The sequence below is a fragment of the Bufo gargarizans genome, chromosome 3 (assembly GCF_014858855.1).
Source record: "Bufo gargarizans isolate SCDJY-AF-19 chromosome 3, ASM1485885v1, whole genome shotgun sequence".
Classification (NCBI taxonomy): Eukaryota; Metazoa; Chordata; class Amphibia; order Anura; family Bufonidae; genus Bufo; species Bufo gargarizans.
The window spans coordinates 188,369,983-188,388,696 of NC_058082.1; the positions used below are offsets into that span (position 1 = coordinate 188,369,983).

The following is an 18,714-nucleotide window of genomic DNA, read 5'->3' on the forward strand; positions in this document are numbered from 1 at the left end:
ATATCCTCCTCCAGTCCTCCCTCCGCATACATTAGATATCCTCCTCCAGTCCTCCCTCCGCATACATTAGATATCCTCCTTCAGTCCTCCCTCCGCATACATTAGATATCCTCCTCCAGTCCTCCCTCCGCATACATTAGATATCCTCCTCCAGTCCTCCCTCCGCATACATTAGATATCCTCCTTCAGTCCTCCCTCCGCATACATTAGATATCCTCCTCCAGTCCTCCCTCCGCATACATTAGATATCCTCCTCCAGTCCTCCCTCCGCATACATTAGATATCCTCCTCCAGTCCTCCCTCCGCATACATTAGATATCCTCCTCCAGTCCTCCCTCCGCATACATTAGATATCCTCCTCCAGTCCTCCCTCCGCATACATTAGATATCCTCCTCCAGTCCTCCCTCCGCATACATTAGATATCCTCCTCCAGTCCTCCCTCCGCATACATTAGATATCCTCCTCCAGTCCTCCCTCCGCATACATTAGATATCCTCCTCCAGTCCTCCCTCCGCATACATTAGATATCCTCCTCCAGTCCTCCCTCCGCATACATTAGATATCCTCCTTCAGTCCTCCCTCCGCATACATTAGATATCCTCCTCCAGTCCTCCCTCCGCATACATTAGATGTCCTCCTCCAGTCCTCCCTCCGCATACATTAGATGTCCTCCCTCTGCATACATTAGATGCTCTGTTCTCGGCAGTCATGTGCAGGGATTCTCTTCCTCTCTCTCTCTCTTCCTCTCTCTCTCTCCTCTCTCTCCTCTCTCTCTCTCCTCTCTCTCTCTCCTCTCTCTCTCTCCTCTCTCTCTCCGGAATATGTTACCCTACAACATATAACCATAAAACATATAATATCGCTGCAAACATTATAATAACTAAGGATAAGGCAGTCCTTATTCCTGACAATGAATCCCCACCCCAATGTTTCTACTTGTTGGCCCCATAGTTTTTTCCCTGGGGAACATGAGCTTGTACCTCTGCTGTTGCGATGGAGTCAGTCTGAGTGAAGCTCCTTCCAGCAATGGCAGTGGCCACTTGATAGAGCTTTCAGATCCGAGGATCTCCCAGCAATGATCTCTTCCCTCATGATGTTCTGTCTCACAGGTGTGGAAAGCGGAATAAATGCAGACGTTGACAAGCACCTTGAAATGGGGAAGAAGTTGTTAGCTGCCGGGCAGCTTGCTGATGCTTTATCACATTTTCATTCAGCCATTGGTAAGTACTGGGCAGCTGATAAAGGTAATGCATGATGATAATATGGATGATAATACAACTGGAAAAATCGGACATTAACCAGTTATCCTCATTTGAATTTGACTAAGGGAAACTGGATTGGGGCAATTTTCTATCTATGGAAGACTTAATTCTATTTGCTACTTCAGTTTATATACAATGCATTTGGAAAGTCTTCACACCCTATCACTTTTTTCATATTTTATGTTGTGGTCTTTTGCTAAAATTAAATTAAGTTTTTCCCCATCATTCTGCACTCCGGTATACAATAATGAGAAAGCGAAAACAAAATGTCCAAAATCTTTGCTAATTTGTTGAAAAGGAAAATCTAAAATATTACATTGACATAATTATTCAGACCCTTTACTAAGGACTTGGTTGAGGCACCTTTGGCAGTGATTACAGCCTCCTGTCGTCTTGGATATGATGCCACAAGGTTTATACACTTGGATTTGGGGATTTTTCTGCAGATCCACTCGTGCTCTGTCAGGTTGGATTCAGACTGTTGGTGGACAGCCATTTACAGGTCTCTCCAGAGTTATTTGTTGGGTTCAAGTCAGGTCTCTGGCTGGGCCACATTCAGAGTTATCCCTAAGCCCGTCCTCTGTTGTCTTGGCTGTGTGCTTAGGATCACTGTTTTGGTGAAAGGTGAACCTTTGGCCCAGTCTGAGGTCCAGAGCTCCCATATCAGGTTTTCATAAAGCTTATTGGGGTCATTTATCAAAATGATGTAAAGTAGAACTGGCTTAGTTGCCCATAGCAACCAATCAGATTCCACCTTTCCTTTTTTACAGCTCCTTTGGAAAATAAAAGGAGGAATCTGATTGGTTGCTACGGGCAACTAAGCCAGATTTACTTTACACCAGTTTGAAAAATGACCCCATATATCTGCACTTTGCTCCATGAAGTGATCCCCTTTTGTTCACAGCTCTGTGCAGTGATGTCCTAGCAGTTCCGATTCTCTTTCTATAGTGACAGTGAAGTCTTATACAGTGCCTTGAAAAAGTATTCATATCCCTTGAACTTTTCCCAAAAATTTTTCACATTACACCTGTTCTGTCTTCGCACACGTTCACACAGTGTGCAGTCTGACATTCAGCATAAACCATTCCTGTCTTCCAAATAAGAGGGCTGTTCTTTGTAGTCTAACTTGTTTATTGGCAAAACAGGAGTATTTGATGATTGATCAATTGTTTGGTAAAACTATAGGAATACAAATAACATTAATAAGCATATAGCATAGCATGTACTGTAACATTTGCATAACACTGAAGCATATGGTAAAATGGCTGCCTAACATAAGACTACATGTCTAACATCTAGCAGCTACAACAACTTCCCTGAGTAACAATGAAACTAGCTGAACACCTCTGCATAACATAATAGATCTCACATCAGATGCTTTTACCAGGATGGTAGAGTTTAAGAAGGAGATATGCAGGAGGACAGCTCTGTACTGTGTCCTGGAGACTTCTCTTTCCCAGGATGTTTTGCACTCCCAAAATGCTTTGCACCACCCACGCATTGTGGTTATTAATGTGGTTATAGCACCATCTAGCGGTGTTAAAATTGTATTGCACCTTGTTTTTCTTGTTTCAAAGACTACTGCATTAGTAGTCTTTGAAACAAGAAAAACAAGGTGCAATACAATTTTAACACCGCTAAATGGTGCTATAACCACATTCATCATTACAGGAATACCAAATCTTGACTGACTTGAAATAGAATCATTCTCTAACGCTGCTGGGCAGAACAACACCCACAAACTTAAATGTATTTTATTGAGGATTTTTGTGTTGTATGTTAATATTGATGACCTATCGTCAGGATAGGTGAACAATATCTGATCGGCGGGGGGTCCAACTACCGGCACCCCCGCCAATTAGGTGTTTGACGAGAATTTGGTGCTCCATGTGAGCACCGCTTTCTCTTCATTACTCTGCACTTAATCTTGGAAGTGCAGTGTAATACAAGTACCAGCTCCATTCAAGTAAATTGAGCGAATATCTGTAATCGCACTAAACCACCGCTCCACAGTTGACTATGCATAGTGTGAAGACCAGGAAGCGGTGCACGGCAGGGGTGCTGGGTGTTGGACCCCCGCCTGATATTGATGACCTATCCTGACGATAGATCATCAGTATTAATGGCTGGACAACTCCTTTAATTTTCTACCACACATAGCGGTATGCATTTAGGTAAAAAAGTTGAACTTTGGTCCCATCTGACCAGAGCACCTTCTTCCACATGTTTTCTATGTCACCTACATGGCTTGTGGTAAACTGCAAACAGGACTTATTATGTCTTGCTTTCAAAAATTGCTTTCTTCATTCCACTCCTCCTATAAGAGCCTTATTTGCAGAGTAATCAACTAATATTTGTTCTGTGGACAGATTCTCCCACATGAGCTGTGGATCTCTGCAGCTCCTCCACAGTAACCATGGGTCTCTTGCCTTTTTCTCTAATTAGTGCTCTCCTTGGTGGGCTGTCAGTTTAGGTGGACAGCCATGTCTTTGGCAGTTGTGCCATACTCCTTCCATTTTTGGATGATGAATTGAACTTTAATATGGCGCTGAGAAGCGAGTTTAATTAGATCAAAGCATAGCATTGTGGATGTGCGATCCAGTTCTGTTTTTCTTCCCTTGATATATAGATGAATTGAACAGTACTCCATGAGATGTTCAGCTTGGGATATTTTTTTATAACCCATCCCTGCTTTACACTTCTCCACAACTTTATCCCTGTCCTGTCTGGTGTGTTCCTTGGTTTTCCTCATGCTGTTTGACCAGTAATGTTCTCCAACAAACTTCCGGGGCCTTCACAAAACAGCTGTAGTTATACTGAGAATAAATTACACAGGGGTGGACTCTTATTTACTAATTGGGTGACTTCTCAAGGCAATTGGTCACACTGGATTTTATTTAGGGATATCTGAGTACAGGGGGCTGAATACAAATGCATGCCACACTTTTCAGACTTTTATTTATGAAAATTTTTGAAAACCATGCATCATTTTCTTTTCACTTCACACATTTGCTACTTGTGTTGGTCTATCACTATAAAATTCCAATAAAATACATTTACGTTTGTGTAACATGAAAAAATTTGGGGAAAGTTCAAGGGGTATGAAAACTTTTTCAAGAAACTGTATATTAACTTTAGCAAATATTACATATGGAGGGGGAATGTATATTTGTTGTACGACAAATATCTTGTTGGTTCTGGCATACAGAAGTAGCAAATATTGGCACGAGTACCATTTTGTACCAGAATTTGTAACTTTTCCCAGCACCCTTGCCACTTTTACAAAAAGTGTGTCGGAGGGGACAGGCTGCAGGCAGAACTCCCACCGCACAACACATTTACCAGTATGTCGGCTAGATAACTGGTGCACGTCGCACCTGAAATCTGTGCCAGCTCCTTGTTGGTGTAGAGTTCGTCACCCCCATATGTCCATATACAGCGCTTACATTGTCCTGTAGCACACCTATACATGAATTTAATGGTACCTTTGTTATTTTCTTTACACTTGTAGAAGCTGGAAAAACGACATTTAATTAATATGCAAATGAGCACTCGCAAGTGGGTGGCGTTCACTGTGTAGGAGACCTTTTAATTGTTAATCCGCCCCAGCCTGTGCCCGCCCTCCTATTTCCTTGCGTCATCCTTCGGTCCGGCCGAGAGCCTGCGCCTGCATACTGCCTCGCTGGCGCATGCGCACTAGTTGAAGCTATGCTGTGCCCACAATGGGCATCACAGTGCGCATGGCGAGGCAGTGCGCAGACGCGAATGCTCATTTGCATATGAATTAAATGTCGTTTTTCCAGCTTCTGCAAGTATAAAGAAAATTAACAAAGGTACCATAACATTCATGTATAGGTGTACTACAGGACAATGCAAGCGCTGTATATGGACATATGGTGGTGACAGACTCTTTAAAGTAGCACTCTCAAACATTTTTATTCTCTGACCTGTCAGAAAGGTGCATGATGTAAATTGTAGTAAAGGTAATTTTCTTGACAGTGTCTGTATATGTGAGTTATAACCTCGCTTCTGATCCTTAGCTGTGTCATTTGACCAGCACTCTGATCTCCAACTGACACAGGACAGGAAGTTACTTCTCTATTCATTCCTATCGAGGCTCCTATAGGAATACATAGAGAAAATTACTTTCTGTGTTATTTGGAAAGTCAGAGTACCGGCACATGACACAGCTGAGGATCGGAAGGGAGGTTATAACTCGCAAATGCAGTCACTGGTAAGATTGCCTTCACTACAGTTTACATCCTGTACCTTTCTTGCAGGTCAGCAATTACAAAATTTTGTGAGATTGCTTCTTTAACATGTAAGTCGTAAGAAATGGCTCCCCCCATGCCCCTTGACTACACTGAAGATAACCGTTCTGTTTTACACTGTTTTGGCCTTTTTTTTTTTCTTTTTTTTTTTGTTAGATGGAGATCCAGATAACTACCAGGCATACTACAGAAGAGCAACAGCGTACCTGGCCATGGGCAAATCTAAAGCCGCAATCCCTGATTTAAGTCGAGTGATTGAGCTGAAACCAGACTTCACATCAGTACGTAATGTCGCCAAAGCTTAACTGCAGGGCAGAAAAAGAACCTGTACCTGAGTATTTTCTTGTCTGTAATCGCTACTTCACAAGGTCTAAACCTTTAATATATGAAGCAGGACTTGGTAGTTTTCAAGTAATAGTGGATGTGACTGAAATGCGATGTGGACACTGCCTGACACAAGTAAATCCGTCGCTGGTAAATTACAGAAAGGACCCTCTAGACAAATGATATACAGTAAAGAGCAGCTCCTGACTTCACATGCTGCTAGCAAACTGCGCGTGAAGCTGTGCCAACATGGAAATTGATGCAGTTCTCAAACTGACTGCAGCTACATGCGGTTTCATTGTTAGGCCAAGGACATGGGGGGTTGAAACCCCAGCAGTGTGTGACTCCTGCCAATTTTAAACTCTGAGTGGATGCTGGAGTTTGCAGGCAATCGGGCCTTTCATTGCAAGCAAAATGCTGGGTCACTTTCTTTAACTGACCTAGCCGTTTTGCCAAAATCTTGTACTGAACAGCTCAAACACATGTTGAACAAGTCCCCATATTCATGAGCTCCTGGCTCTCTCCGCCCACCTGCTGCTGACTCGTATGGAACAAAACTGTCAATCAGAGGCAGGGGGCGGGGAGAGCTGTGAGCTCATGGATATCAGGACTCATTGGCATGTGCTGGAGCTGTTAGACACTAGCAGCATAAAACTGCTGACGGATTCCCTTTAAAATGTGCTCTACTTGGAAAACTGCAATGGCCACCAGCCCTGTTAGCCTTAATGTCTAGGTCCATAATGACCCAGTAGTATGGCTACTGTACATTAGACTGTAAGGACCTTTTACACTGTTCATTTCTGGGTACAGTTATAGTACAAGTAGTTCTCCTCAGGGCTCCAGATGGCGACCAAAATGTCTCGCCAATGCGACTTAGAATTGCAAAATGGCGACAAGACTTTTGTCGCCATTTGCGCCTAGACCCTCCGCTGCTGTGCCGCTTTAAGAATAATGGGATTTCATACAGCAGACAGACGGCAATCCAATAACAGAGCTCTATTATTAGTGAGGAGGCTGCTGATTGGTCATAGTATGATTAATGGGCTGCCCTTCCATTGGCTGCTCCTCTCACACCACCCCCATTCTCCCACGCTGAACACAGTACAGATCAAACGTTTAATCCGAGTAAATGTATCATTTTAAAGGAAAAAATCGTTGATTCAAATTTTCACGGTGTCAACAAATCCCCAAAAAGTTGGGACAAGTAGCAAGAAGAGGCTAGAAAAAGTAAATTTGAGCATAACAAAGAGCTGGAAGACCAATTAACACTAATTAGGTCAATTGGCAACATGATTGGGTATAAAAAGAGCTTCTCAGAGTGGCAGTGTCTCTCAGAAGCCAAGATGGGTAGAGGATCACCAATTCCCACAATGTTGCGCAGAAAGATAGTGGAGCAATATCAGAAAGGTGTTACCCAGCGAAAAATTGCAAAGACTTTGCATCTATCATCATCAACTGTGCATAACATCATCCGAAGATTCAGAGAATCTGGAACAATCTCTGTGCGTAAGGGTCAAGGCCGTAAAACCATACTGGATGCCCGTGATCTCCGGGCCCTTAAACGGCACTGCACCACAAACAGGAATGCTACTGTAAAGGAAATCACAGAATGGGCTCAGGAATACTTCCAGAAACCATTGTCCGTGAACACAATCCACCGTGCCATCCGCCGTTGCCAGCTGAAACTCTACAGTGCAAAGAAGAAGCCATTTCAAAGCAAGATCCACAAGCTCAGGCGTTTTCACTGGGCCAGGGATCATTTGAAATGGAGTGTGGCAAAATGGAAGACTGTTCTGTGGTCAGACGAGTCACGATTCGAAGTTCTTTTTGGAAATCTGGGACGCCATGTCATCCGGACCAAAGAGGACAAGGACAACCCAAGTTGTTATCAACGCTCAGTTCAGAAGCCTGCATCTCTGATGGTATGGTGTTGCATGAGTGCGTATGGCATGGGCAGCTTGCATGTCTGGGAAGGCACCATCAATGCAGAAAAATATATTCAGGTTCTAGAACAACATATGCTCCCATCCAGTCGTCATCTCTTTCAGGGAAGACCCTGCATTTTTCAACAAGATAATGCCAGACCACATTCTGTATCAATCACAACATCATGGCTGCGTAGGAGAAGTATCCGGGTACTGAAATGGCCAGTCTGCGGTCCAGATCTTTCACCTATAGAGAACATTTGGCGCATCATAAAGAGGAAGGTGCAACAAAGAAGGCCCAAGACGATTGAACAGTTAGAGGCCTGTATTAGACAAGAATGGGAGAGCATTCCTATTTCTAAACTTGAGAAACTGGTCTCCTCAGTCCCCAGACGTCTGTTGAGTGTTGTAAGAAGGGGAGATGCCACACAGTGGTGAAAATGGCCTTGTCCCAACTTTTTGGGGATTTGTGGACACCAAGAAATTCTGATTCAACATATTTTTCCCTTAAAATGGTACATTTTCTCAGTTTAAACTTTTGTTCCGTGATTTATGTTCTATTCTGAATAAATATTAGAAGTTGGCACCTCCACATCATTGCATTCAGTTTTTATTCACGATTTGTATAGTGTCCCAACTTTTTTGGAATCCGGTTTGTATAAACAATACAAAAAATTACATATCGCATGCCCGAAAAAGTGCGTACTATTAAAATATTAGAAAATATCTCCTATGCGGTGAAAAAAAAAATGTAAACTTGCAATTTGCAATATTTTTTATTTTTTTCTTTTGTTCCTTGTCCCAACAAAAATTAGGAATACACGCGCTGCTTTTCTTTTTTTTTTTTTTTTTTTACACGTGGTATTGAGCTTCGCAATATATTTTTATAGTATCGAAATAGTCAAAATTTTGGTATCGTGACAACCCTAGGTAAGACGTGTGTTTTTGCCGCCCCTTTTTTTTTTTTTTTTTATTATACCGTAATTATATGTGTTTAAATTTTGGCTCCTACATTTTTCAGGTTAGGAGCCAATGGCTCCTTGATATTTTTTATTTTTTTGTCTGGAGCCCTGTCTCCCCCTTCATTCTGTATGCTGGGTTTCATTCTATGCAATCTCGCATGCCATCTCTGGTCCTTTTTAAACTTGGGGTGTATTTGTTATAAACGGGGGTTATCTTACAATACTAAAAAAAAAATTATTTTTTTCCAGGCAAGATTACAGAGAGGACAGTTACTGCTGAAACAAGGGAAATTGGATGAAGCAGAGGAGGACTTTAAAAGAGTGGTGAGTGTATTGCTAAATGCAGATTTCTTCCAAGGACCGCACCAGACGTGTCCACAGGCTGTGTCTGATATTGCCACTCAGCCTTATTCACTTCAGTGGAGCTGGGCCGTCATACCAGACACAACCCCTTAACAGGTTGTTGTGCTGTTTTTGGATGGCAGCCATGTTGTAGTCCTGTACAACCGCTTTAAGCTATGTAAATCTGCAGTACAAGTTAGATTGGGGTGGTATTCGTTTTAAAATTCCATATACCATTTTGAGTATTCACAGATGTCTTCAGAAGCGTTTGTCCTCTTATCATTACTAATAAAATACAGATATGGCAAAGTGGTCAGTCCTATGTCACAACACGGACAAGTACTTGCGCTGCTGCTGGTCCCGGAATAGTGCGGTAGGTTTCACACTGGCAAAGTCAAATCAATGGGTTTTGGAACCGCGCTGCTGGACACTGTGTTCCGGTCACAGGTGAATGATACAAGGGTGTCCACCCTCTCCTCAATGCCAAGGGATACGATCTTTCCAGATCTCCTCCTCTACAGGGTTTAAGATGATACGGAGAATAGTGAAGCACCCTTGAGAATCTTATCTTTAAAAGGTTTTATTCTACTTACAACAAATCAGTAGACAAAAGGCATAAAATACAAATCGATCGTCACAATCCTGCCCGACCCGGGTTTCGCTGCCTTGCTTCTTCAGGGGCGATGACTGAGCATGCTCACCATTGAGCCCTTTAAGTAGCCCAGCTGTCTCATTATAACAGTGGGTGTGATTCCGATCAGTGTGGTATATTTGCAATTTAATATAATGATTTCAGAATCAACAATTCATTGAGTGTAGTCGCCTTTAAAATATAAACAGAATATACACACATACAAGAGCAACTTCTTACTCCCTATTATCAAATTGGACATCTTCAGGTTTCCACTTATATCCGCATTACATATATAATCAGCCTTCTAGGGATCATTTTTCAAATTTTCTTATACCATGCAGGTATTCCAACTCTAGCTTTTACTCCTATCTTCCTCCCTCTATTCCCTTCTAGATTATTTGGCAATTAATAACCGTCTATTCTCAGAACATTCCGTAAATTTTCGGGACGTTCGATCATGTCTGGGGCGTCACTTATTTACTCTCCGCCCATTCTTGGAGCGTCACCAGGGTGGACGTCATCGTTTATGGTAGCGTCATGAAGGTGTTCTCAACCCCGCCTCCACCTCTAATGTTCTTACCACGAGTCTTCATGGACCAATGGGACAGCCAGAATCCTGACGTCATTCGAAGGTCCTTAGGAGGCCAGGTAGGGAACAGTCAGGATGACGCCACCGATAACTTCAATTTACAATAAACAGGGTTTTAGATCAAACTCTATGTTGAGTCCACTGGGCTGGAGGGTCCCTAGGTGGTAAATCCACTCCACCTCTTTTTTATTTATTTGTGCCAGCGAGTCCCCTCCACGCCAGTGTGGCCCAACGATTTCAACTCCAGCAAACTTTAACCCATTAGGGTTTTTTCCGTGTGTTAGTTTAAAGTGTGCTGATACGCTGTGGGTCATTAGGCCTTTTCTGATGTTCCGTAGGTGTTCTTGTATCCTAACTTTCAGCTTCCTAATTGTCCGTCCTACGTACTGGAGCCCGCAAGGGCATTCCAGTACGTAGATAATGCCTTCATTTTCGCACGAGCAATTACTTTTTATGCGAAATTCGGCCCCATTCTTTTTGGATACTATATGTTTAATATTTATTAGACGTTCTTTTGAGTTCCGATTTTTACAACCTGCACAGAAACCACACCAGGTGAATTTCCCTTCTTTTTTCTTTTTTAAATTGTTGGGGGTATCGCACTATGTACGAGTTTTTCTCTAATGTTGGTCGCTTTTTTAAAGGTAAAGGATGGGTTCGCAGGTATTATTTTACCTAATGTTGGATCGTTTTTTAACACCCCCCAGTTCTTTTTCACAATTTTTTTAATGTTGTCTGACATGGAGCAGAATTTAGTCACAAATGAAAATCTATAATCCCTATCTTTCTTATCCACTATTCCTTCTGCATGTTCCTTTTTCTTTTTTGTTTCCACCTCTATATTCTGTATACATACATCTAAATTGGTCTCATCATATCCTCTCTCCACAAATCTGTTTTTTAACACCCCACATTGTGTTCTATAGTCATTCACATCTGTACAGTTCCGGGCCATCCTTTTGAACTGCCCTTTCGGAATGTTCTTAAGCCATGGACCGTAGTGACAACTCTTCATATCGATATAAGAGTTCACATCTGTCTCTTTAAAATAGGAGCAGGTAAGAAATCGCCCCTTTTCTATCCGGATGCATAGGTCCAAAAAGTTAATACTTGTGTTGCTGATTTCTCCCACAAATCGTAGATTCCAATCATTCTGGTTCAAACCCACGATGAAGGACTCAAGTCCCTCCCTCCCTCCTTCCCACACTAGGAGACAGTCATCAATATACCTTCTCCAGAAGGTCAGTTTTCCCCCTGGGATGTCCACTCCTAGTGTGGGAAGGATGAAGTTGTCCTCCCACGCCCCCATGAAGATATTAGCAAAAACTGGGGGCGAATTTCGCCCCTATCGCCGTGCCAATACACTGTACGTAATATGAGTCTTTGAACCAAAAATAATTGTAATCAAGGCAGTAGCTAAGACATTCCAGAATGAAGTTACCTTGTTCATTCCCCATTCTAACATCATTTTTAATTCTATTCTTCACTGCATCCATTCCTAATTTCTTTGGAATCACTGTATATAAGGATGCCACGTCAATAGTGGCCATCCAGGTATTCACAGTGGGGGGGTTTAGATTTTTAATCAGTTCCAATACAGACCCAGTGTCTTTCAAATGGGAGGGATTTTGTACTACATATCCTTGTAAAAAGAAATCAATATACTCCGTAACTCTGCACGTCAGAGAATTAAGCCCCGAGATTATTGGTCTCCCCGGGGGATCTACTGGGTTTTTGTGGACCTTGGGCAGATGGTATATTACTGGCACCAAGGGAAAAGGGATGGTGAGATAGTTAAATTCTTTTTTATTAAGTACTCCTTTTTCGAGACCCCCTGTTAATATACCATCAAGAATTCGTTTGTATTCACTGAGTGAGAGTCACGGTCTACATTGCTTATGTTTACAAGGATATCAGTGCAAAATCATTATCTGAAATACCATTTCGGTCGTACTAGCTCATTAAAGACCCTAATCCCCCCTGTTCTACTGGTGCCACAATTGACTGGCATCTTATTGACCGTGATTCCAAAGATTTGTGGATGCATGAAGAATCAGCAACACAAGTATTAATTTTTGGACCTATGCATCCGGATAGAAAAGGGCGATTTCTTACCTGCTCCTATTTAAAGAGGACAGATAGTTGAACTCTTATATCGATATGAGAGTTGTCACTACGGTCCTGGCTTAAGAACATTCCGAAAGGAGCAGTTCAATAAGGATGGCCCGGAAAACTGTACAGATGTTAATGGACTATAGAAACACAATTGTGGGGTGTAAAAAACCAGATTTGTGGATGAGAGGATATGATGAGACCAATTTAGAGGTATGTATACAGAATATAGAGGTGGAAACAAAAAAGAAAAAGGAACATGCAGAAGGAATAGTGGATAAGAAAGATAGGGATTATAGATTTTCATTTGTGACTAAATTCTGCTCCATGTCAGACAACATTAAAAAAATTGTGAAAAAGAACTGGGGGGTGTTAAAAAACGATCCAACATTAGGTAAAATAATACCTGCGAACCCATCCTTTACCTTTAAAAAAGCGACCAACATTAGAGAAAAACTCGTACATAGTGCGATACCCCCAACAAATTTAAAAAAGAAAAAAGAAGGGAAATTCACCTGGTGTGGTTTCTGTGCAGGTTGTAAAAATCGGAACTCAAAAGAACGTCTAATAAATATTAAACATATAGTATCCAAAAAGAATGGGGCCGAATTTCGCATAAAAAGTAATTGCTCGTGCGAAAATGAAGGCATTATCTACGTACTGGAATGCCCTTGCGGGCTCCAGTACGTAGGACGGACAATTAGGAAGCTGAAAGTTAGGATACAAGAACACCTACGGAACATCAGAAAAGGCCTAATGACCCACAGCGTATCAGCACACTTTAAACTAACACACGGAAAAAACCCTAATGGGTTAAAGTTTGCTGGAGTTGAAATCGTTGGGCCACACTGGCGTGGAGGGGACTCGCTGGCACAAATAAATAAAAAAGAGGTGGAGTGGATTTACCACCTAGGGACCCTCCAGCCCAGTGGACTCAACATAGAGTTTGATCTAAAACCCTGTTTATTGTAAATTGAAGTTATCGGTGGCGTCATCCGACTGTTCCCTACCTGGCCTCCTAAGGACCTTCGAATGACGTCAGGATTCTGGCTGTCCCATTGGTCCATGAAGACTCGTGGTAAGAACATTAGAGGTGGAGGCGGGGTTGAGAACACCTTCATGACGCTACCATAAACGATGACGTCCACCCTGGTGACGCTCCAAGAATGGGCGGAGAGTAAATAAGTGACGCCCCAGACATGATCGAACGTCCCGAAAATTTACGGAATGTTCTGAGAATAGACGGTTATTAATTGCCAAATAATCTAGAAGGGAATAGAGGGAGGAAGATAGGAGTAAAAGCTAGAGTTGGAATACCTGCATGGTATAAGAAAATTTGAAAAATGATCCCTAGAAGGCTGATTATATATGTAATGCGGATATAAGTGGAAACCTGAAGATGTCCAATTTGATAATAGGGAGTAAGAAGTTGCTCTTGTATGTGTGTATATTCTGTTTATATTTTAAAGGCGACTACACTCAATGAATTGTTGATTCTGAAATCATTATATTAAATTGCAAATATACCACACTGATCGGAATCACACCCACTGTTATAATGAGACAGCTGGGCTACTTAAAGGGCTCAATGGTGAGCATGCTCAGTCATCGCCCCTGAAGAAGCAAGGCAGCGAAACCCGGGTCGGGCAGGATTGTGACGATCGATTTGTATTTTATGCCTTTTGTCTACTGATTTGTTGTAAGTAGAATAAAACCTTTTAAAGATAAGATTCTCAAGGGTGCTTCACTATTCTCCGTATCATCTTAAACCCTGTAGAGGAGGAGATCTGGAAAGATCGTATCCCTTGGCATTGAGGAGAGGGTGGACACCCTTGTATCATTCACCTGTGACCGGAACACATAGTGTCCAGCAGCGCGGTTCCAAAACCCATTGATTTCTCTTATCATTACTGAAGATCTTTGAGATAACGGACCGATAAAGCATTTCCTTTATTCTTCCTGTCAGTTCTGCTGCCGTGGAGCGTTGTGGTCAGCCTGTCGTATTTTTATATGGTAGCATGATGACAATAGGCTCCATTCAGTTGCACTGCATACGTAGCAAAGGTATTAGGAGTCCAAGTGCTGTTTGTAAGATATTTTTTTACCTATACTTTACTTTAAACCCCCCCCCCAAACGCCAACCAAGCCGATGTCGCCATGCATCATGTTAACATCCATGGCAGGGGCTCCATTAGGGGCCTCAGTCACAGATTTAGTCAAAAGTATCAGAGAAAATAGTTCTGCTTGTAGGACCATTTCGTCCGGTTAAATGCTGAACTCCCTAATGGAAACCCGAAAGGTGTCATTATACAGGGAGTGCAGAATTATTAGGCAAGTTGTATTTTTTAAGATTAATTTTATTATTGAACAACAACCATGTTCTCAATGAACCCAAAAAACTCATTAATATCAAAGCTGAATATTTTTGGAAGTAGTTTTTAGTTTGTTTTTAGTTTTAGCTATTTTAGGGGGATATCTTTGTGTGCAGGTGACTATTACTGTGCACAATTATTAGGCAACTTAACAAAAAACAAATATATACCCATTTCAATTATTTATTTTTACCAGTGAAACCAATATAACATCTCAACATTCACAAATATACATTTCTGACATTCAAAAACAAAACAAAAACAAATCAGTGACCAATATAGCCACCTTTCTTTGCAAGGACACTCAAAAGCCTGCCATCCATGGATTCTGTCAGTGTTTTGATCTGTTCACCATCAACATTGCGTGCAGCAGCAACCACAGCCTCCCAGACACTGTTCAGAGAGGTGTACTGTTTTCCCTCCTTGTAAATCTCACATTTGATGATGGACCACAGGTTCTCAATGGGGTTCAGATCAGGTGAACAAGGAGGCCATGTCATTAGATTTTCTTCTTTTATACCCTTTCTTGCTAGCCACGCTGTGGAGTACTTGGACGTGTGTGATGGAGCATTGTCCTGCATGAAAATCATGTTTTTCTTGAAGGATGCAGACTTCTTCCTGTATCACTGCTTGAAGAAGGTGTCTTCCAGAAACTGGCAGTAGGACTGGGAGTTGAGCTTGACTCCATCCTCAACCCGAAAAGGCCCCACAAGCTCATCTTTGATGATACCAGCCCAAACCAGTACTCCACCTCCACCTTGCTGGCGTCTGAGTCGGACTTGAGCTCTCTGCCCTTTACCAATCCAGCCACGGGCCCATCCATCTGGCCCATCTAGACTCACTCTCATTTCATCAGTCCATAAAACCTTAGAAAAATCAGTCTTGAGATATTTCTTGGCCCAGTCTTGACGTTTCAGCTTGTGTGTCTTGTTCAGTGGTGGTCGTCTTTCAGCCTTTCTTACCTTGGCCATGTCTCTGAGTATTGCACACCTTGTGCTTTTGGGCACTCCAGTGATGTTGCAGCTCTGAAATATGGCCAAACTGGTGGCAAGTGGCATCTTGGCAGCTGCACGCTTGACTTTTCTCAGTTCATGGGCGGTTATTTTGCGCCTTGGTTTTTCCACACGCTTCTTGCGACCCTGTTGACTATTTTGAATGAAACGCTTGATAGTTCGATGATCACGCTTCAGAAGCTTTGCAATTTTAAGAGTGCTGCATCCCTCTGCAAGATATCTCACTATTTTTGACTTTTCTGAGCCTGTCAAGTCCTTCTTTTGACCCATTTTGCCAAAGGAAAGGAAGTTGCCTAATAATTATGCACACCTGATATAGGGTGGTGATGTCATTAGACCACACCCCTTCTCATTACAGAGATGCACATCACCTAATATGCTTAATTGGTAGTAGGCTTTCGAGCCTATACAGTTTGGAGTAAGACAACATGCATAAAGAGGATGATGTGGTCAAAATACTCATTTGCCTAATAATTCTGCACTCCCTGTAGTCAATAGGGTGTTTCTGCTGCTGTTGGTGTGAGTTATATGCTGGATCTGGCAATTCTGTTATTTTCATTCCTCTGCTCTTATAATAGGGCAGAGCAACAGAAATGATCAGCGCTGATGGGGGCTCAGCCTTAGTTTCCCTTTGTCAGTTTCTATTTCACCATTTGTTCAATTCTTTTTGTCCAATAAATATTTTTAAGAGTCACTGTATTCACCCAATTTCATGTAATAGAGACTAATGTAACTAATTTCTAAATCACTTCATAAAAAAAAAATATTCCTGCATCTACTTGGAAAAAAAAGCAGTAGTCATGGCCACTAGGGGGTCTCGCTTCCACCTAATTTGTAGTCCACTGCCTGTTGTCAGACAAGATTCGTCCCTGGTTATGGAGACACAGAAGACAGCTCATAAGAAATGGGGGTGTGTCAGAGCTAAATAATAAAAAAAACTGCTTCTACACGACTTTTGAAGATTAGGCCTTTCTGTAAGTGTGATTTTCCCCTTTTTTATCTGTTCTTTGAGCTGCAGAGATGAAAACAAACATAGTGGGAAGTAAAGGAAAGGACGTCATAGCAGGATACTGCTAAAACACTTCACAGAAGAGATATACACCCTGCTAATGAGTGAACTTCATCTAGCTGTGCAGCAGAAACAGGGAATAATGGGGCTGAAAGAAACATTAGGGAAGCCAGGGGGGGGATAAAAAAAACGTTCCTTCACAGTTATAAATGTGCACAGAAGCATATCCATTATGTAACTCAAAAACTCAGGTATGTTTTTGCGTTACAGCCAATATGGCTGCTATCACAATTCTGGCTTAAATCTGCCAAATTAATCACATTACCAAAGGAATCTGTACCTATTTTATTATATTCTGTGAAATGGGTAAACCAGGATCTATGTGGTCAGCATCATTATAATGGACTCCTGACTTCATCATGACATGTTTGAACATACATGGGCTTTGTTTGTTTCCTAATAATACAAGGAAGGCAGTGTTCACATTTCGGCTAAAATTTCTGTTTTACTACTATCGCAGGAGCAGAAAAATTAAATTAATGGAGTGCAGGATCAGCCTTATGACACCAGTGGCTCTCAAGAGAATCCGTTGACTTATGCCTCATGCACACGACTGTATTTTGTTTCGTGTCTGTGTGTTGTTTTTTTTTTTTTTTTTTTGTGGACCCATTCATTTTAATGGGTCCGCAAAAAATGCGGGCAGCACACTGTTTGCTATCCGTATGTCCGTTCCATGGGCCTGCAAAAAAATAGAACATGTCCTATTTTTGTCCTATGGATCCGCAAAAAATTCAAACGGATGGCATACGGTTGTCATCCATTTTTATTTGCGGTCCGCAAAACACATACGGTCGTGTGCATGTAGCCTTATAATGGGCCTGTCAGGTTTCCATCATGGTGTCTGTCGTTTTGCCAGGAAGTGCAGTTTGTTGGCATTTCGGTTTGAGGCTCCTAATGGAACCTCTGATGGAAACGTGAATACGGTCTGAGTAGTCTGGACAATTATACATCATAGTTATAAATACCAGGAACGTCATTTTCATTTGACACTATGGGGCTATATCAGTGGTCAGTCTTGATTTAGTGTGAGTTGCACCAAAATTATTAATAGGTGCTCAGGTCCTTGCTTCACAATCTGGTGTAGATTTCTGGAATTGTTGTCAGATGTACCCTTGTGGTGAAATTTATGCCATAAAACTGATGTAGAAGCTTGATAAATCTCCTCTAAAGTGTTCCCAGCCTTTCCATCCCTGTAGTCATGTCAACATTTTCTGTAAAACATTATCAAGTAATCAGTTAGATTAAAAAGAGCAGTGTTTGTGCCGGCCACAGCAGACATCACTTCCAGAGAGAGAGAGAGATCACCAAAGTCCTCAAAACAAGTAATTACCACCGGGAAAATTCAATATCTTAACTTTCAAATACTCCATTAAACATGTCCCTGTGAGTCGTAGGCCAAGCGTGTTGTAGAACATCTAGGTCACACAGCCCTTCTCTTCAGACCGGCAGAATGTCAGAAGATCAAAAGTGACACTGGGAGAGGAGGAGGAAAATCACTCGACAATTACATGGAACGAGAGCTGGCAGCTCGAAAATGTCTTCTTGCATCAACCACTCTTCAGCTTTGTCTTAGTACTTGTTTTGTAGAGATTGTCTAAAGAAGACACTGGCTGCTGTTAGCACGTCATTGAGGGGGCTGTTAACTGATTATTGGGGTCTGCCAAATGCAACCCATGCAAGCAAATGAGTTTGAACAACATGGGCACTTTTCTTTATTCTTGACAGGTCATTGACTCGAGATTTCCCATAGGCTGCTTTCTTTTGCTTTAGCTTCTTTTTCTTAGTCATGCTGCAACCAGTGGGGAATAGGAGACTCACTTCAGACAAATGCCACTGAA

At 42.0% G+C, this 18,714-nt stretch overlaps 1 protein-coding gene across 1 annotated transcript in view; it reads left to right on the forward strand.

Annotated features, from left to right (window-relative positions):
* Positions 1–18,714, forward strand: part of LOC122931165 (dnaJ homolog subfamily C member 3-like) — a 61,515-nt gene that overhangs the window by 13,194 nt on the left and 29,607 nt on the right. Inside the window, exons 2-4 of the mRNA XM_044285170.1 lie at positions 1,111–1,221; positions 5,691–5,815; positions 8,995–9,069. Coding sequence (XP_044141105.1) covers positions 1,111–1,221; positions 5,691–5,815; positions 8,995–9,069 — 311 coding nt within the window. The remainder of the gene's footprint in view (positions 1–1,110; positions 1,222–5,690; positions 5,816–8,994; positions 9,070–18,714) is intronic.